The 21,310-nt window shown below is 46.1% G+C and overlaps 1 protein-coding gene across 9 annotated transcripts in view; it reads left to right on the top strand.

Annotated features, from left to right (window-relative positions):
- Positions 1-21,310, top strand: part of LOC134539804 (lipase 1-like) — a 235,313-nt gene that overhangs the window by 196,981 nt on the left and 17,022 nt on the right. For all 9 annotated transcript variants that reach the window (XM_063382079.1, XM_063382076.1, XM_063382080.1 and 6 more), the window contains exon 5: positions 11,513-11,759. In XM_063382079.1, coding sequence (XP_063238149.1) covers positions 11,513-11,759 — 247 coding nt within the window. The remainder of the gene's footprint in view (positions 1-11,512; positions 11,760-21,310) is intronic.

A 21,310-nucleotide genomic window follows, 5' to 3' on the forward strand; every position in this document is an offset into this window, starting at 1 on the left:
CTGTCCAGACCCTGGCCACCTCTTCCCTTACTTTCCATTACTGGCCATGGAGCGCCTCTGTCCAGACCCTGGCCACCTCTTCCCTTGCTTTCCGTTTCACTGGCCATGGAGTTCCTCTGTACAGACCCTGGCCCCTCTTCCCTTACTTTCCATCTCACTGGCCATGGAGCGCCTCTGTCGAGACCCTGGCCACCTCTTTCCTTACTTTACATCTCACTGGCCATGGAGCGCCTCTGTCGAGACCCTTGCTACCTCTTTCCTTACTTTCCATCTCACTGGACATGGAGCGCCTCTGTCCAGACCCTGGCCACCACTTTCCTTACTTTCCATCTCATTGGCCATGGAGCGCCTCTGTACAGACCCTGGCCACCTCTTCCCTTGCTTTCCGTCTCACTGGCCATGGAGTGCCTCTGTCCAGACCCTGGCCCCTCTTCCCTTACTTTCCATCTCTCTGGCCATGGAGCAGCTCTGTCCAGACCCTGTGTCGCTCTTCCCTACTTTCTGTCTCACTGGCCAAGGATTGCCTCTGTCCAGACCCTGGCTCCTCTTTCTTTACTTTCCATCTCACTGGCCATGAACTGCCTCTGTCCAGACCCTGGCCCCTCTCTCTTTACTTTCCATTTCACTGGCCATGGAACACCTCTGTCCAGACCCTGGCCTCCTCTTCCCTTACTTTACATCTCACTGGCCATGGAGCACCTCTGTCCATTCCTGGCCCCTTTTCCCTTACTTTCCATCTAACTGGCCATGGAGCACCTCTGTCTAGACCCTGGCCCCTCTACCCTTACTTTACATCTCACTGGCAATGGAGTGCCTCTGTCCAGAGGCTGGCCACTCTTCCCTACTTTCCGTCTTACTGGCCATGGAGTGCCTCTGTCCAGACCCTGTGTCTCTCTTCTCTACTTTCCGTCTCACTGGCCGTGGAGCACCTTTGTCCAGGCCCTATCCACCTCTTCCCTACTTTCCGTCTCGCTGGCCATGGAGTTCCTCTCTACAGACCCTGGCTCCTCTATCTTTACTTTCCATTTCACTGGCCATGGAACACCTCTGTCCAGACCCTGGACATTTCTTCCCTTACTTTCCGTCTCACTGGCCACGGAGCACCTTTGTCCAGACCCTATCCACCTCTTCCCTACTTTCCGTCTCACTGGCCATGGAGTGCCTCTGTCCAGACCCTGGCCCCTCTCTCGATACTTTCCATTTCACTGGCCATGAAACACCTCTGTCCAGACCCTGGCCTCCTCTTCCCTTACTTTCCATCTCACTGGCCATGGAGCACATCTGTCCAGACCCTGGCCTCCTCTCCCCTTACTTTCCATCTCACTGGCCATCGAGCACCTCTGTCCAGACCCTGGCCACCTCATCCCCTACTTTCCGTCTCACTGGCCATGGAGCATCTTTGTCCAGACCCTATCCACCTCTTCCCTACTTTCCGTCTCACTGGCCATGGAGTGCCTCTGTCCAGACCCTGGCCCCTCTCTCTTTACTTTTCATTTCACTGGCCATGGAACACCTCTGTCCAGACTCTGGCCTCCTCTTCCCTTACTTTACATCTCACTGGCCATGGAGCACCTCTGTTCAGACCCTGGCCACCTCTTCCCTTACTTTCCATCTCACTGGCCTTCGAGCGCCTCTGTCCAGACCATGGCCTCCTCTTCCCTTACTTTCCATCTCACTGGCCATCGAGCGCCTCTGTCTAGACCATGGCCTCCACTTCCCTTACTTTCCATCTCACTGGCCATCGAGCACCTCTGTCCAGACCCTGGCCACCTCTTCCCTTACTTTCCGTTTCACTGGCCATGGAACACCTTTTTCCAGATCCTATCCAACTTTTCCCTACTTTCCGTCTCACTCCATGGAGTGCCTCTGTCCAGACCCTGGCCCCTCTCTCTTTACTTTCCATTTCACTGGCAATGGAACACCTCTGTCCAGACCCTGGCCTCCTCTTCCCTTACTTTCCATCTCACTGGCCATGGAGCACCTCTGTCCTGACCCTGGCCTCCTCTCCCCTTACTTTCCATCTCACTGGCCATGGAGCGCCTCTGTCCAGACCATGGCCTCCTCTTCCCTTACTTACCATCTCACTGGCCATCGAGCGCCTCTGTCCAGTACATGGCCTCCTCTTCCCTTACATTCCATCTCACTGGCCATCGAGCGCCTCTGTCCAGACACTGGCCACCTCTTCCCTTAGTTTCCGTCTCACTGGCCATGGTGCACCTTTGTCCATCACCTATCTACCTTAACCCTACTTTCCGTCTCACTCCATGGAGTGCCTCTGTCCAGACCCTGGCCCCTCTCTCTTTACTTTCCATTGCACTGGCCATGGAACACCTCTGCCCAGACCCTGGCCTCCTCTTCCCTTACTTTCCATCTCACTGGCCATGGAGCACCTCTGTCCAGACCCTGGCCTCCTCTCCCCTTACTTTCCATCTCACTGGCCATCGAGCGCCTCTGTCCAGACCATGGCCTCCTCTTCCCTTACTTTCCATCTCACTCGCCATCGAGCGCCTCTGTCCAGTACATGGCCTCCTCTTCCCTTACTTTCCATCTCACTGGCCATCGAGCACCTCTGTCCAGACCCTGGCCACCTCATCCCCTACTTTCCGTCTCACTGGCCATGGAGCATCTTTGTCCAGACCCTATCCACCTCTTCCCTACTTTCCGTCTCACTGGCCATGGAGTGCCTCTGTCCAGACCCTGGCCCCTCTCTCTTTACTTTTCATTTCACTGGCCATGGAACACCTCTGTCCAGACTCTGGCCTCCTCTTCCCTTACTTTACATCTCACTGGCCATGGAGCACCTCTGTTCAGACCCTGGCCACCTCTTCCCTTACTTTCCATCTCACTGGCCATCGAGCGCCTCTGTCCAGACCATGGCCTCCTCTTCCCTTACTTTCTATCTCACTGGCCATCGAGCGCCTCTGTCCAGACCATGGCCTCCACTTCCCTTACTTTCCATCTCACTGGCCATCGAGCACCTCTGTCCAGACCCTGGCCACCTCTTCCCTTACTTTCCGTTTCACTGGCCATGGAACACCTTTTTCCAGAACCTATCCAACTTTTCCCTACTTTCCGTCTCACTCCATGGAGTGCCTCTGTCCAGACCCTGGCCCGTCTCTCTTTACTTTCCATTTCACTGGCAATGGAACACCTCTGTCCAGACCCTGGCCTCCTCTTCCCTTACTTTCCATCTCACTGGCCATGGAGCACCTCTGTCCAGACCCTGGCCTCCTCTTCCCTTACTTTCCATCTCACTGGCCATGGAGCGCCTCTGTCCAGACGCTGGCCTCCTCTTCCCTTACTTTCCATTTCACTGGCCATGGAGCGCCTCTGTCCAGACCTTGGCGCCTCTTCTTAACTTTCCATCTCACTGGCCAAGAAGCGCCTATGTACTGACCCTGGCCACCTCTTCCCTTACTTTCCGTTTCACTGGCCATCGATTGCCTCTGTCCAGACCCTGGCTTCTCTTCCCTTACTTTCTGTCTCACTGGCTATGGATTTCCTCTTTCCAGAACCAGGCCCTTCTTCCCTTACTTTTCATCTCACTGGCCATTAAGCACCTCTGTCCATTCCTGGCCCCTTTTCCCTTACTTTCAATCTCACTGGCAATGGAGTGCCTCTGTCCAGAGGCTGGCCACTCTTCCCTTTCTTTCCATCTCACTTGCCATGGAGCACCTTTGTCCAGACCCTGAGTCTCTCTTCCCTACTTTCCATCTCACTGGCCAAGGAGTGCCTCCGTCCAGACCCTAGCCCTTCTTTTTTACTTTCCATCTCACTGGCCATGGAGCGCTTCTGTCGAAACCCTGGCCACCTCTTCCCTTACATACCATCTCACTGGCCATGGAGCGCCTCTGTCCAGACCCTGGCCACCTCTTCCCTTACTTTCCATTACTGGCCATGGAGCGCCTCTGTCCAGACCCTGGCCACCTCTTCCCTTGCTTTCCGTTTCACTGGCCATGGAGTTCCTCTGTCCAGACCCTGGCCCCTCTTCCCTTACTTTCCATCTCACTGGCCATGGAGCGCCTCTGTCGAGACCCTGGCCACCTCTTTCCTTACTTTACATCTCACTGGCCATGGAGCGCCTCTGTCGAGACCCTTGCCACCTCTTTCCTTACTTTCCATCTCACTGGACATGGAGCGCCTCTGTCCAGACCCTGGCCACCACTTTCCTTACTTTCCATCTCATTGGCCATGGAGCGCCTCTGTACAGACCCTGGCCACCTCTTCCCTTGCTTTCCGTCTCACTGGCCATGGAGTGCCTCTGTCCAGACCCTGGCCCCTCTTCCCTTACTTTCCATCTCTCTGGCCATGGAGCAGCTCTGTCCAGACCCTGTGTCGCTCTTCCCTACTTTCTGTCTCACTGGCCAAGGATTGCCTCTGTCCAGACCCTGGCTCCTCTTTCTTTACTTTCCATCTCACTGGCCATGAACTGCCTCTGTCCAGACCCTGGCCCCTCTCTCTTTACTTTCCATTTCACTGGCCATGGAACACCTCTGTCCAGACCCTGGCCTCCTCTTCCCTTACTTTACATCTCACTGGCCATGGAGCACCTCTGTCCATTCCTGGCCCCTTTTCCCTTACTTTCCATCTAACTGGCCATGGAGCACCTCTGTCTAGACCCTGGCCCCTCTACCCTTACTTTACGTCTCACTGGCAATGGAGTGCCTCTGTCCAGAGGCTGGCCACTCTTCCCTACTTTCCGTCTTACTGGCCATGGAGTGCCTCTGTCCAGACCCTGTGTCTCTCTTCTCTACTTTCCGTCTCACTGGCCGTGGAGCACCTTTGTCCAGGCCCTATCCACCTCTTCCCTACTTTCCGTCTCGCTGGCCATGGAGTTCCTCTCTACAGACCCTGGCTCCTCTCTCTTTACTTTCCATTTCACTGGCCATGGAACACCTCTGTCCAGACACTGGACATTTCTTCCCTTACTTTCCGTCTCACTGGCCACGGAGCACCTTTGTCCAGACCCTATCCACCTCTTCCCTACTTTCCGTCTCACTGGCCATGGAGTGCCTCTGTCCAGACCCTGGCCCCTCTCTCGATACTTTCCATTTCACTGGCCATGAAACACCTCTGTCCAGACCCTGGCCTCCTCTTCCCTTACTTTCCATCTCACTGGCCATGGAGCACATCTGTCCAGACCCTGGCCTCCTCTCCCCTTACTTTCCATCTGACTGGCCATCGAGCACCTCTGTCCAGACCCTGGCCACCTCATCCCCTACTTTCCGTCTCACTGGCCATGGAGCATCTTTGTCCAGACCCTATCCACCTCTTCCCTACTTTCCGTCTCACTGGCCATGGAGTGCCTCTGTACAGACCCTGGCCCCTCTCTCTTTACTTTTCATTTCACTGGCCATGGAACACCTCTGTCCAGACTCTGGCCTCCTCTTCCCTTACTTTAAATCTCACTGGCCATGGAGCACCTCTGTTCAGACCCTGGCCACCTCTTCCCTTACTTTCCATCTCACTGGCCATCGAGCGCCTCTGTCCAGACCATGGCCTCCTCTTCCCTTACTTTCCATCTCACTGGCCATCGAGCGCCTCTGTCCAGACCATGGCCTCCACTTCCCTTACTTTCCATCTCACTGGCCATCGAGCACCTCTGTCCAGACCCTGGCCACCTCTTCCCTTACTTTCCGTTTCACTGGCCATGGAACACCTTTTTCCAGAACCTATCCAACTTTTCCCTACTTTCCGTCTCACTCCATGGAGTGCCTCTGTCCAGACCCTGGCCCCTCTCTCTTTACTTTCCATTTCACTGGCAATGGAACACCTCTGTCCAGACCCTGGCCTCCTCTTCCCTTACTTTCCATCTCACTGGCCATGGAGCACCTCTGTCCAGACCCTGGCCTCCTCTCCCCTTACTTTCTATCTCACTGGCCATGGAGCGCCTCTGTCCAGACCATGGCCTCCTCTTCCCTTACTTACCATCTCACTGGCCATCGAGCGCCTCTGTCCAGTACATGGCCTCCTCTTCCCTTACTTTCCATCTCACTGGCCATCGAGCGCCTCTGTCCAGACACTGGCCACCTCTTCCCTTACTTTCCGTCTCACTGGCCATGGTGCACCTTTGTCCATCACCTATCTACCTTAACCCTACTTTCCGTCTCACTCCATGGAGTGCATCTGTCCAGACCCTGGCCCCTCTCTCTTTACTTTCCATTGCACTGGCCATGGAACACCTCTGCCCAGACCCTGGCCTCCTCTTCCCTTACTTTCCATCTCACTGGCCATGGAGCACCTCTGTCCAGACCCTGGCCTCTTCTCCCCTTACTTTCCATCTCACTGGCCATCGAGCGCCTCTGTCCAGACCATGGCCTCCTCTTCCCTTACTTTCCATCTCACTCGCCATCGAGCGCCTCTGTCCAGTACATGGCCTCCTCTTCCCTTACTTTCCATCTCACTGGCCATCGAGCGCCTCTGTCCAGACACTGGCCACCTCTTCCCTTACTTTCCGTCTCACTGGCCATGGAGCACCTTTGTCCATCACCTATCTACCTCTTCCCTACTTTCTGTCTCACTGGCCATGGAGTGCCTCTGTCCAGACCCTGGCCCCTCTCACTTTACTTTCCATTTCACTGGCCATGGAACACCTCTGTCCAGACCCTGGCCTCCTCTTCCCTTACTTTCCATCTCACTGGCCATCGAGCGCCTCTGTCCAGACCCTGGCCACCTCTTCTCTTACTTTCCGTCTCACTGGCCATGGAGCACCTTTGTCCAGACCCTATCCACCTCTTCCCTACTTTCCGTCTCACTGGCCATGGAGTGCCTCTGTCCAGACCCTGGCCCCTCTCTCTTTACTTTCCATTTCACTGGCCATGGAACACCTCTGTCCAGACCCTGGCCTCCTCTTCCCTTACTTTCCATCTCACTGGCCATGGAACACCTCTGTCCACACCCTGGCCTCCTCTTCCCTTACTTTCCAACTTACTGGCCCTGGAGCGCCTCTGTCCAGACCCTGGCCTCCTCTCCCCTTACTTTCCATCTTACTGGCAATGGAGGTCCTCTGTCCAGACCATGGCCTCCTCTTCCCTTACTTTCCGTCTCACTGGCCATGGAGCACCGTTGTCCAGACCCTATCCACCTATTCCCTACTTTCCGTCTCACTGGCCATGGAGTGTCTCTGTCCAGACCCTGCCCCTCTCTCTTTACTTTCCATTTCACTGGCCATGGAACACCTCTGTCCAGGCCCTGGCCTCCTCTTCCCTTACTTTCCATCTCACTGGCCATCGAGCGCCTCTGTCCAGACCATGGCCTCCTCTTCCCTTACTTTCTATCTCACTGGCCATCGAGCGCCTCTGTCCAGACCATGGCCTCCTCTTCCCTTACTTTCTATCTCACTGGCCATCGAGCGCCTCTGTCCAGACACTGGCCACCTCTTCCCTTACTTTCCGTCTCACTGGCCATGGATCACCTTTGTCCATCACCTATCCACCTTTTCCCTACTTTCCGTCTCACTGCATGGAGTTTTTCTGTCCAGACCCTGGCCCCTCTCTCTTTACTTTCCATTGCACTGGCCATGGAATACCTCTGTCCAGACCCTGGCCTCCTCTTCCCTTACTTTCCATCTCACTGGCCATGGAGCACCTCTGTACAGACCCTGGCCTCCTTTCCCCTTACTTTCCATCTCATTGGCCATCGAGCGCCTCTGTCCAGACCATGACCTCCTCTTCCCTTTCTTTCCATCACACTGGCCATCGAGCGCCTCTGTCCAGACCCTGGCCTTCTCTTCCCTTACTTTCCATCTTACTGGCCATGGAGCACCTTTGTCCAGACCGTATCCACCTCTTCCCTTCTTTCCGTCTCACTGGCCATGGAGTGCCTCTGTCCAGACCCTGGCCCCTCTCTCTTTACTTTCCATTTCACTGGCCATGGAACACCTCTGTCCAGACCCTGGCCTCCTCTTCCCTTACTTTCCATCTCACTGGCCATGGAGCGCCTCTGTCCAGACCATGGCCTCCTCTCACCTTACTTTCCATCTCACTGGCCATGGATTGCCTCTGTCCAGACCCTGGCCCCTCTCTCTTTACTTTCCATTTCACTGGCCAAGGAACACCTCTGTCCAGACCCTGGCCTCCTCTTCCCTTACTTTCCATCTCACTGGCCATGGAGCACCTCTGTCCAGACCCTGGCCCCTTTCGCTTTACTTTCCATTTCACTGGCCATGGAACACCTCTGTCCAGATCCTGGCCTCCTCTTCCCTTACTTTCCATCTCACTGGCCATGGAGCGCCTCTGTCCAGACCCTGGCCTCCTCTCCCCTTACTTTCCATCTCACTGGCCATGGAGGTCCTCTTTCCAGTCCATGGCCAGCTCTTGCCTTCTTTCCGTCTCACTGGCCATGGAGTGCCTCTGTCCAGACCCTGGCCCCTCTCTCTATACTTTCCATTTCACTGGCCATGGAACACCTCTGACCAGACCATGGCCTCCTCTTCCCTTACTTTCTATCTCACTGGTAATGGAGTGATTCTGTCCAGACCCTGGCCCCTCTCTCTTTACTTTCCATTTCACTGGCCATGGAACACCTCTGTCCAGACCATGGCCTCCACATCCCTTACTTTTGTTCTCACTGGCCATTGAGCTCCTCTGTCCAGACACTGGCCACCTCTTCCCTTACTTTCCGTCTCACTGGCCATCGAGCGCCTCTGTCCAGACCCTGGCCACCTCTTCACTACTTTCCGTCTATCTGGCCATGGAGTGCCTCTGTCCAGAACCTGGCCCCTCTCTCTTTACTTTCCATTTCACTGGCCATGGAACACCTCTGTCCAGACCATGGCCTCCTCTTCCCTTACTTTCCATCTTACTGATCATGGAGTGCCTCTGTCCAGACCCTGGCCCCTCTCTCTTTACTTTCCATCTCACTGGCCATCGAAGGCCTCTGTCCAGACCCTGGCCACCTCTTCCCTTACTTTCGGTCTCACTGGCCATCGAGCGCCTCTGTCCAGACCCTGGCCACCTCTTCCCTACTTTCCATCTTACTGGCCATGGAGGCCTCTGTCCAGACCCTGGCCACCTCTTCCCTACTTTCCGTCTTACTGGCCATGGAGTGCCTCTGTCCAGACCCTGGCCCCTCTCTCTTTACTTTCCATTTCACTGGCCATGGAACACCTCTGTCCAGACCATGTCCTCCTCTTCCCTTACTTTCTATCTCACTGGTCATGGAGTGATTCTGTCCAGACCCTGGCCCCTCTCTCTTTACTTTCCATTTCACTGGCCATGGAACACCTCTGTCCAGACCCTGGCCACTCTTCCCTTACTTTCCATCTCACTGGTCATGGAGTGCCTCTGTCCAGACCCTGGCCCCTCTCTCTTTACTTTCCATCTCACTGGCCATCGAGCGCCTCTGTCCAGACCCTGGCCACCTCTTCCCTTACTTTCGGTCTCACTGGCCATCAAGCACCTCTGTCCAGACCCTGGCCACCTCTTCCCTACTTTCCGTCTCACTGGCCATGTAGCGCCTCTGTCCAGACTCTGGCCACCTCTTCCCTACTTTCCGTCTCACTGGCCATGGAGTGCCTCTGTCTAGACCCTGGCCCCTCTCTCTTTACTTTCAATTTCACTGGCCATGGAACACCTCTGTCCAGATCCTGGCCTCATCTTCTCTTACTTTCCATTTCACTGGCCATGGAGCACCTCTGTCCAGATCCTGGCCTCCTCTCTTCTTACTTTCCATCTCACTGGCCATGGAGCGCCTCTGTCCAGACCATGGCCTCCTCTTCCCTTACTTTCCATCTCACTGGCCATCGAGCGCCTCTGTCCAGACCCTGGCCACCTCTTCCCTTACTTTCCGTCTCACTGGCCATCGAGCGCCTCTGTCCAGACCCTGGCCACCTCTTCACTACTTTCCGTCTCACTGGCCATGGAGTGCCTCTGTCCAGACCCTGGCCCCTTTCTCTTTACTTTACATTTCATTGGCCATGGAACACCTCTGTCCAGACCCTGGCCTCCTCTTTCCTTACTTTCCATTTCACTGGCCATGGAGCACCTCTGTCCAGACCATGGCCTTCTCTTGCCTTACAATGGATCTTATTTTCTCCCCTCTTTTTTATTATGCAACTGATGGATTCTTTAGCTAGTCGAGGGAAGTATCTTTCGCGGTTGTTGTCTTCTGATGCACCGATGGCTTCGGATTATTCTCTCCGCATATTTGGATCTTTCCTCGTCAAAAGCAACAAATAACTATAAGTTCGGGAAGAGGTCACATCATGGGAGATTGTTATTCCGTTTTTTTAATGTCTTCATTTTATTTATGTGCCTTATCTGCTACCTGGTAATGACTTTGATTCAGTGCTACTCAACGCAAATTTGTGGGTTGAACTTCATCCCTGGTTCATTTCTTTGGGTGGCCGAGCAATCAAAGTCAGGATATTGGACTTTGATTCCTGTGGGCGTGTGATTGGCTGGTCCTGTCCTTTTTTGCTCATTTCACTTTAATCACAACTCGAAACCCATAGTATCTCTAGAGCTGGCAAGAAAATATGTCCCTACGAACATTGATAATAATATACATAAATAACAAATAAAATATTTTATCTGTTACTATATTTGGCTCAAGTGTGAGCGGATATAATGCTACGATTTTTACTAGTGTTTAGATCTTATTTGGTTTCAAATTCTTCTATGCTTTTTTAAATTTTTTTTTTCAAGTATGAATGTAATGATACCATGGCTGACCGAATTTTTGTAACGAATTTTTATTAAGAATTGTTTTATCTCGTTTACTTGTAACATAATTTTGTCAAGCTTTTTTTTAACTAATTTTTCTCTGTCACTTTTTGTAACATACTTTTGTAACATATTTTTGTAACATTTTGTCCTAATTAAATATCTACTGTAGTTTGAAGCAGAATTAATATTATGATACACAAGTGATTTTTTCCCTAACCACAAAAGGCATTGCTTATATTAAAACACAAGCAAAACTGAAAAAACTTTAATTCTCAGGGGGACGCCTCTCCTATAAGGCGTAATTAAAAGGTAAGAACTGATTTAATAAGTAAACATAACATAATATTAATTAAGTGAACTACATATGTATTCTACGAGCCACGATGACTGTGCAACAGAAGCTTGTAGACATTTAACTAAATTTTAATTGACATGACCTGGAATACTCCTATGTCTATTCAATATTTATATACTCTTTTTATTTTACTTCGTCAGGCCAGCACTCTCTTTCAGGTTTTTTTTTTGAAATTGCATAAATATATCAACTTAGACAAAAAAGGCTAATTGTACCGGCTCCAAGCTCCTCCTATAACGGAGGAACTATGATATTCTAATTTAGTAAATAAACTTTAATAAATTGGAAAAAAACTATAATATCTAGCAAAAAACCCAATTCAATTTAAAAGTTTTGCAGAAGGTTACTAAGCACGTACTACCATAAAAAAATATAATGAACGAATACCTCAATGAAATTTTTTCAATTATTCGATGAGTAAAATAAAGTAAGATTTAGAATAGTGTGTTAAGCTATATAAGCTGTAAGTTAAAAGAGGGAATTGTTGCAGCTGGCACGAGATGGGAGTGCACGATCTCCCTGCCTTCATAGACAAGATCCTGCACGAGACAGGGAGGCCACAACTGAGCCTCGTGGGCTTCTCCATGGGCGCGGCAGCCTTCCTGGTGCTGGCTTCCCAGAAGCCGCAGTACAACGACAAGGTGTCTGCCTCGGTGTGGGTCGCGCCGGCGGCCTTCCTCCAGCACACCTCCACGTCCTTCATGGGCTACTTCTTCACTGGCGCCCAAGCCCTGCAGGTCAGCTCGCTGGTCCTCACTGGAGAACACTCGCTAGTTTACCCAGTCACTGCACTTACATCAGCACTGAGCAGCCCTCTGTCCCTGCACTGAGGTGATAGTGGACCTGACCCTGCGGGGAAGGTTATTGTCCCCTGAGGTGTCGGAGCTGTTGCCGGCTCTAGTATCCGAGACATGATCCAACAGGTTCACATGGATGCGAACACGTAGCCTCTCTGCACCAAGTGGCAATCCTCTGCCTCCACATGGGCACTGCTGCTGGGGGCGAATCATGATGACCATGTTGGGATGGGTAGCCTCAGCCTCTGGTCATAGCATCGCCTTAACTGAAGAGGACAATGCCGGGCGTAACTCTGCCGCATTCCATCCTCAATTGCATGGATGGGACCAGAAATGGTGAGTGGGCTGAATCTGCGGGCAACAGCAGATGTGATTGAAAGCTTTCTGGGGGTTCGACTGCCGAGCCCCGGCGTCTCAGCCCCAAAAGGCCCCATAGTGAATGGATCAGGCCTATGGTAATGGAAGGACCATGAAAGGCGCCCCTGTGTTCGGGTACACCCAGGCTTAAAAAAAGAGCTGTAAACTGATCGACTAGGTGTGATACGTTCCCCTAGTCCAGTGGTCGGGGGAGGTACCGAGGCAACCCCGAGGCCCTCCAGCGCACGCACCGTGGTTGTCATTTCTAGCCAGGGCTTCCAGCAATCGCCACCGGATGAGTTCAGGCATGTCCGTGGCCTTAACCGGCTGTAAACCTGTCGGGCCGAGGTACGGCAGGGTGGAGGGTAGTCCGAGGAGACGAAGACATCCAGTGGAGTGATTATGAAGAGTGGCGGTCGGTTGGCCTGTTGGCGAACAGTCTGCCGAATCAACGCCAAGTTGGTAGTAGTACGGGAAGAATCCATGAAAGATTGAATGGTGTCCCGCTGAGGTTTCATACAAGGCCCTGGATTCTGATTGGGTAGGACTCGTACTTGGTAGTGGTGCTCCGATCGCTTGGAGCAGGCTCCAAGTGTTCCCTAGCCCGATGCGGAGTCGACGTGGTGAGCGACGACACTAGCTCGGATAGCTAACAGAGGTTGGATAGTCCTCCACCGGACCACGGGTTCACTGGGTCCCAGTGTGATGTGGGAGATTGGGGTAGGCACCAGCAGTGCTGATAAAGTCTTAGGGCTCAGGACACTGCCAACTGTCTGGTCAGCTCAGTGCGGTAAGGGGGCTGAGGTGGTGTCTAAGCTGGGTTGGTGGCCCCAGCCGCTGGTCGGTGCTGGAGCTCTAATGCCCTCCCAATCAACAACAGGGAGCGATCCCAAACAGTTCTGTATATTTAAAAGCTCTGGAATGTTTTAAAAAAGAACTGGAAGATACTCCCACACTACCCTTCAAGGCCGCATATTGGGAGGGGAACGTGAGAACGCCAGCCGCAAGGTCAGAATACATCTGTCTCTGCACTGAGCACACTTTAGTGAACGATACCTAGGATTAATAAGATCTAACATATTAGAGCAAGTTTATGATCATTAATGTATATCTTGATGTTTAAAAATCTTAGCTTTCAGTATAGGAGTAATTTCGTGAAAATTGAAACGAAATCAATTGACATAAATGTGGGACCATAATGGTGAACCTCATGAAACATCAACCCGCATATAGTCACTTTCGTAAACATTGAATGTTATACCAAATGTGTTGGTGTCCTAAATGAAACTTTATGAGAGTGAAATTACTTTGTAATATTTTTTATAAAAATTGTTTGTATAATGATTTAAATCTTTGAAATAATATCATTGAACATATTGTAGGCTATGTTTTGATTGTGCTGGTAGCAAGTGTGCGACATCCTCTAGCTTAGTGTATTTTAAGCAAATTTTGAGGAATTTTGAGCCACCTTGATGATACAATCCAAGATAGCAGTCGTCTCCCATGCTCCACAGCCTGAAGCCTTCGCCAGTATGTCCTATTATATACTACTAACGTCATAGTACTATTCCGCATTGATTAAATTATTTACGTCATGCATATGACGACATGTAAACATCGACATGACATTCCAGGATTTCGAAGACATGTGCTTCTTGTGCTGGAAAATCGAGCACAGATTCATAGTTAAAGTGAAGGATTGGCCTCTAAATAAGGGCAGGTACAAACAAGGTTTTGATCAGTTTATCGTCAAACATGAGTCATAGAATTTCAAAATTCGGTCGTAGCAGTCGCGCTACCGAACTGCATTCTGTTCTTGAGACTCACGACGCTGATATTCGGAAATATATTTCACTACTGGCCCAAAACGTAGAAAGATAAAGTACGAAAAACTAATTTCTAGAGTATCCTCGGATTCTATAATTCAAGACATGATCGAAGTATTGAATGCACAAAGATGTGTGGATTTTAGGGCTTTTCAAAGTATTCTGAATGCATCACAAAATATTTGCTTGCTAGAAGATCCAGACTTTTACGTGAAATGGAAAATCAAGTGATACTTAAACCAATCTCTGTCGTTTGGAAGAACTTTAAAATAAGGAAGAAACAAACATCATTATGAAGATAGAAGTTGATGACGAGATGCCTATTGCAAAGAAGAGGAAATATAAATTGTCCCCAGAAGAAGAGTGCTTTGCTAGTACAAGAAAATAATTCGAAAATGCGGACACCAAGTTAACGCACTAGTCCGGCCATATTTGATATCATTCACTAGTCGGAATAATTACACGACCTACAGAGTGTACAGAAAACCTATTAGGTGGTTACTCGGTGCTAAATAATTAGAATTTTTACTGGGAAATTTCATATGCGTAGAAGAGTACAAAACACACGGGACTTCAGGTTTTTTTTCCAATTGTCGTTTCTCAGGGATCCTAAACGCTATTCCCACGAAGATTTGAAAGACTACAAAAAACTTCTAGAACTAACTCACGCGAATTTTCGTGATAACGATCCAGAAAGTGGCATACATAAATACAGAGATCATGAAAAAAAAACTTTCTCACCAATCTCTTCAGTGAATGAGCAATACAAGGAGAAGGTTAAAAAAAAAAAGCTGGAAAGTGGTCAGAAATTTGACTATGTGTATTGGGGCGATCTAAATGAATTGGTCAATGGTCTGATACTGCTTGGTGCAGGAAACTATTTGCACATCAATGAAATGATCTCCATGCTCGAAGAATCACGGGAAGCCGGGTACAGACAATGAGTTGAACCGGAAAAGCTCACGAACTTCACTCTCCTGCGAGACCAAAATACCTTCGCCGCAGAGTCGTAGTGCATGGACCTGGTAATTAATTCTAGGCAGATCTTGTTCAAATGATACCATGTTCCCGAATGAATAAATATTTCAAGTATATGTTGATGGTTATCGATGTGTATAGTAAATTCGCTTGGGCCATTCCTGTGAAATCGAAGAATGCACTCGACTTAACCAAGGTCATGACAGACCTTTTTTTTTTAAATTTTGGACTAGTACCATTGCATCTGCAAACGGATCTCGGCAAATAATTCTACAATGCGACTTTCAAGGCTTTGATGAATAATTTTGGCATCAAAAACTACTCTACATTTAGTAATGTTAAAGCCTCAGTTGTCGTTAGGTTAATCAGAACTTTGCGCACCAAGTTGTGTCGACAGTTCACGGATAACAGAAATTACAAGTGACATGATATATTTTGAAACTAATAAGCGAATACAATTCCACTGTGTATTCTATCACAAAAATGAAGGATAAATACCTAAAGAATGATCACTTGCATGAACGGTGTATTCCAACACGAAGAAGAAAGATCCACGAAAGCGTAAAGCTAACGTCGGTGACATTGTGCGAATCTTTAAGCAGAAAAGTATCTTCGAAAAACATTTCACTACGAATTGTAGTCCCAAACTTTTCCGTGTGATACATGTTTGTGAATCAGAGCCTAGGATCTACTACCTCGAATATTTTGACCATTTGGCCTATTTGTGGCGGCTTATGCCGCTTCTATGTAAGCTTTAGCCTACGATGTATCCCGATACATACTTGGTGGATAAGATTCTCAAACGAAGAAATAGACGATTCTATGTAAAGTGGCGCGGTTTCCCACCTTGTTTTAATTCGTAGGTAGTAGATGCAGAAATCGAGAAACGATAGTAACTTCCATGTTTTTGTTCTTGTAGAATGATGTAATTTTTTTTTGATAATTTTGTTGTTTCATTTTTCTAAATATGACATGTTTTTGTAATTATAATTAAATTATCTTTTATTGAATTAAGCATTAGTCTAACCAAGATGGATAACGAAAAATCAATCATTATTTTAACAAGTGATTTTTTTTTATGTTTTTGGGAATATCTTCCGAATTTCTAGCTTAAAATTTACGGAATTTTAGTATGGTGGCCAAGACTGCTGACAAGATGGCGGGTGACACGGTAATAAATACTACTGCACTCTATAGGTAAAAAATTAAACTAATATGGCGACAGCACCCTCTAGCAGACGAAAATGATATGGCGACCTCCACCAGATTACAACAAGATCGTGGACCCAAAATGGCTGACATGTCATCATAGAGTCTGGTGGCATTAGTGGTAGGAGGTCAGTCTGCCGGTGGCTTCTGTGGAGGAAGAAAACTTCACCATTTTTAATCGAATCACCTCATCGGATTTGGCCCGATGACTCCTAACTCCATGATGTAAGTGCGTTTTTAATTAAAATTTAATTTATTAATTTTTTTATTTTTTAAAATTTGTACCTTTAAAATCGGGTAATAATTTCGTGTTTTCGAGATGGCATCCGTAACGATAATTGCAACTTTAAGGAATGGGGAGTTTTATTCCACAATGGCGAAAATTTTTATTAAAATTCAATTAATGAATTATTTATTTTAAAATTTTCTCAGTTTTCCAGCATAAAAATTACGGATTTTCAAGATGGTGGCTATAAAGAAAATTGAATCAATAGAAAGCGGGGAGTTAGATTCCAATTAGCAGCTGTGTCATCAGAATAAAACAAGGGGGCTGTGACATCAGATCCAAGATGGCGGACATGTTATTAGAATTCAATATGGTGACCGTAACGAAAATTGCAATGTTCTGGAATTTGGGCGCTTGATGTTGATTTAGCAGAAATGAAAGATGGTGACTGAGGTCGAAATACAAGGTCAAAATCAAATATCAAGTTCAAGGTCAAAGGTCAAGGTCAATTGTCAATGACAAGGTTATCAAAGATGGCTGCCGTGACGTCAGGGTGGTCCTAGATCCTAGCTCCAGCTCTAGGCATAGGAGCCCCTTTCTTGTACTACTTGAAACATCTCCGATGAAAACGGAAAATACTTGAAAAAATACCACACACCTGCTTAGACCTGATTTTTGACAAGTAATTTTATTTAAATACTGCCCACCTTGTTAAAATTCATTCTGTTCACGCATGATGACAAAAAATGTTCAATATTAAAGGATAATTGGATGGCCTTATGCCAGAGTGAACCATTAACCAAATTTTTAAAAATGTGGATTAATATACTGTACATGTTCAGAATTTCATGATCTTTCTTATGCCACAGAGAACTATGATCCACTTCAGTAGGGGAGTTCGTAATGTTGTATTTTTGTCGTGGCATATGGTTGGTATACCTGTATTTAGTCCGCCAAAGTGAACTATAGACCACATCAAGATGGCGTCTAAAGGACACAGTTCAAAAAGGTCAAGATGTAATACTGATATATTGTGTTGCAGTAGTAGTGATAGCGAAGTGAGTAATATCAGCAATGGATCATCTGACAACTATGTACCGAGTTTTGAGTCAGAAACATCATCCACAGGTGATTATTATAAATATTTATAACTTTAAACACATTGGTAATCTAGGTTATGTAAACAGGGATTATGTATAGAACTTTCTTATGCCAAAGTGAACCATGTTAAAATAGAAGTTTCCAAGCTCACCACATCAAGCAGCACTTCAGATTTTGCAGTGTTGCCAGCATTTAAACATACGTTTTATTATAAAATATCCAAAATATAGTGAAGTAATCCTTTTCTTCTTTTTCTTTAACTAAGAAGGATATAGTTCACTCTGGCAAAAGTGTGTATGTATAACTTCTCTGATGGTGTTGTATAAAAGCATTATAAACACACTTAGCATAACTTAAATAAATAAACCACGATGATAAAATTATTTTGAAATTGTTTTATGTGTCATGAGAATATGCTTAGGTAATAAATAAAAACAGTCTTCCACAAAATATTTATAGTTTTTTTTTTTTTTTCAATTCAGATGCAGAAACTACACATGTAAAGGAATCCCCCAAAAAGAGAAGAAAAGGAAATCCACGAAAATGGAAGAAGAATATAAGGAAAAGTTCAAGACTCAAAGGCAAAGAGTATGTGAATAGTAAAGGTGCTGTGGTTCAAGCCAGGGAATTTAAAGACTCCTCGTGCAAATGTAAATATAACTGTGGAAGTAAGGTGAGTCTGGACGATAAGCAGAAGTTTCATGTATTTTATAGCGCAGAGTCTTGGGATACGCAAACTGTGCTTATTGCTGGTACTGTCAAGTGTCGGAGTGTTGAAAGAAGACATTCAAGTACAAAGAACAAAAACAAGAAGCAAGTTAGCAGGACTTATTATATACCTACATCAAAAAGTGACATAAAGGTGTGCAAAAATATGTTTACTGGAACATTGCAGATTGACAGTGCTCGAATTCATAGGGCATTACTTAAGGTAAAGTCTTCAACAACCAGTGCTCTAAGAGGAAAGCATGTCCCTCACAACAGAAGTTCTTCAGCTACAATAGAGTTGATTCATGCCCATGTAAAAAGTTTCCCGACTACACATAGCCATTATGCAAGCTCTCAGACAAAGAAAACATATTTGGGAACAAATCTGAATCTCAATTTGATGTATCGACTTTTCGTTGAAGACATGAAAGATAAATCACTCTTAGAAAATATACCAAGCCAGTCAATGTACGAGAAGGTTTTTAGACTTGACTTCTGTTTGAGTTTCAAACCACCAAGGAAAGATTCATTTCAAACGTGTAACAAGCTAAACATTCAGATACAGGCTGCTGAGAGCGAACATAACCAAGAACTATGCCACACATTAAAAATCAAACAAGAACTCCATCACCGTAAAGTTCAACTTGCAAGACAAAGTATTAGAGACGATGAGACATCAAGCCACACTGAAGAAGGTGCTACTGTGTTTTCATTTGACATGCAAAAAGTAATGCTTTTACCTAAACTGACTGCAGAGGTTGTGTATTACAAAAGACAGGTGTCATGTTACAATCTTGGTATTCACGATTTTTCAACAAAGATTGGTGCGATGCATGTTTGGGACGAAAGTGTTGCATCACGAGGATAACAAGAAATTGGATCCTGTGTGATGAAATACTTGAACACTCATGACCACAAAGAAAATATTATAGCTTGGTCAGATTCGTGTGGGGGACAAAACAGGAACGTAAAAATGGCTGCCATGTGGATGCATATAGTGCAGTCTCCTAGAATGAATGTGAAAGAAGTCTACCACAAATTTGCAGAACCTGGCCACTCCTACCTGCCGAATGACAGTGACTTTGGTGATATAGAGAGAAATTTGAAATATCACCCCGAGATTTATGCGCCAACGCCATGGTGCGAGATAATTTCCAATTCTAGAGTAAAGAAAAATAAATTTGAGGTTATACATATGAAAAAAGATGACTTCAAAAGCACTTCTAGTCTTCAAGAAAACATAGTAAACAGAAAGAAAACTGGGACAGGTGATAAAGTTACGTGGTTCAACATCAAAGAGATGAGATTCACAATGGACAAACCTGGCATAATGGAATACAAGTACACTCACAACAATATGGTAGGTTTTTATTCGATAAATTTAAACAAAAGACTCAAAGGTCGGCCTGTAAATCTAGGCCTTGTGGTCATGCTGATCTTGTACCCTCAAGGAAGAAAACTTAGTGAAGAGAAGCTCAAAGATGTAAGAAGTCTTCTTCAGTTTGTGCCACCTGTATATCATTATTTTTATGATGGTTTGCAGAGCTGTGGAAATGACACTGTAGAAGGCAATAGTGAAGAAGAATGTGAAGATGACTGTATAGAGTAAGAAATGACCACATAGCAACCAAGAGTGTACAGTGTTACTTTTTGGCTTATAAGAGTTCATTAAAAATAATACTACTAACAATGACATTATTGAGCCAGTAATTTTTTTGTCTCTCTTACAGTGTTAATTAAAGCTATGTTTATTTCATTTATTAAACTTGTAAGAATTATATATTATTTATGTTTATTATTGTATCTACAAAATCTGCTGAAGAGATTCTATGCCAGAGTGAAATATATCCCATTACTGGAACTATTATTAAATACTTTGTGACTGTAAACTTTTGCTGCAATGGTCTATTGATGGCCATAGTACATTGAACACTATAGAAATGGTATGCCACTTTATAATTACATTGTATCTATTTCTTGGAATTTTCTCTAGTACCCTGAACTTTAACTTCCATTTACTCGAAAGTTTGGTTTTGGCACTTAGTCCACTTTGGCGTATGACCATCCAGTTGTACTATTATGAAGCGTTATTTTCTTTTACCTATGCGAATTAATGGAATTTAATTTAAAGAAAAAGTAATTTAATTGGAAATACTTTAAGTTGAAATAGAAAATATAAGCCTTCCTAGTATGAGATAACCAGTCCAATGGACAGAGGTATGTATTAAAATATAACAGCAACACGATAAATAAAAATACATGTTTTATTTTAATTTGCTTAATAGACTATTTCTATAATTCAGTAACCTGTAATTTTAAAAAATTCAAAATTTCCTTTGACGAGTTTCGACCAATGTTCCTTAGCTTATTAACGGCGCATTATAACCACTGCATTAGGAAGACAGGCAGATATAATAATGTGTATAATAATTGTTGTAATACCAGTATACTTAGGGTTTTTAAAAAAAATTGAAATTACTCTTTACTATGACAATTTTAGTTTATTAAATATTTTCCAGAGTAGTTTCACTATCATACAGTCTCATGTGGTACACCAATTAGTTTGGCATATTTCCTAATTTTTATGAAAGTGAATATATATGGCATGATGTAAGCTTTTGAACATACGCCATTGCTAAGCAGATGTATGTACGTAGAAGAAAACGCCAAAAAACACAAATGACAAAAACACAAATTAAGCAAAAAATTGCTGTTGTCAGGATATAAACACCACATAATATTTCATAACAGGAATTTGTTTGTTGACCATATTCCTGTTGTGGAATATTATGTGGTGTTTATATCCTGACAACAGCAATTTTTTGCTTAATTTGTGTTTTTGTCATTTGTGTTTTTTTGTAGTTTTCTTCTACAGAAATACGCGTGCTTAGCAATGGCGTATGTCCAAAAACTTACATGAAGTCATGCACTCCCATTGCACAAACCTTTCAAAGATAATAAATATGTATGGTTTTATGTTCATACACATGGGTTCGCCAATTTCCTGTGAAAATTTCGTTGTATGGTGCGCGCGCAGCATAAAAATTCACTCTCATCATTTTTCTATAACGAGCCTAAAGAAGTGT

The sequence above is a fragment of the Bacillus rossius genome, chromosome 16, assembly GCF_032445375.1.
Source record: "Bacillus rossius redtenbacheri isolate Brsri chromosome 16, Brsri_v3, whole genome shotgun sequence".
In the NCBI taxonomy this organism is placed as follows: domain Eukaryota; kingdom Metazoa; phylum Arthropoda; class Insecta; order Phasmatodea; family Bacillidae; genus Bacillus; species Bacillus rossius.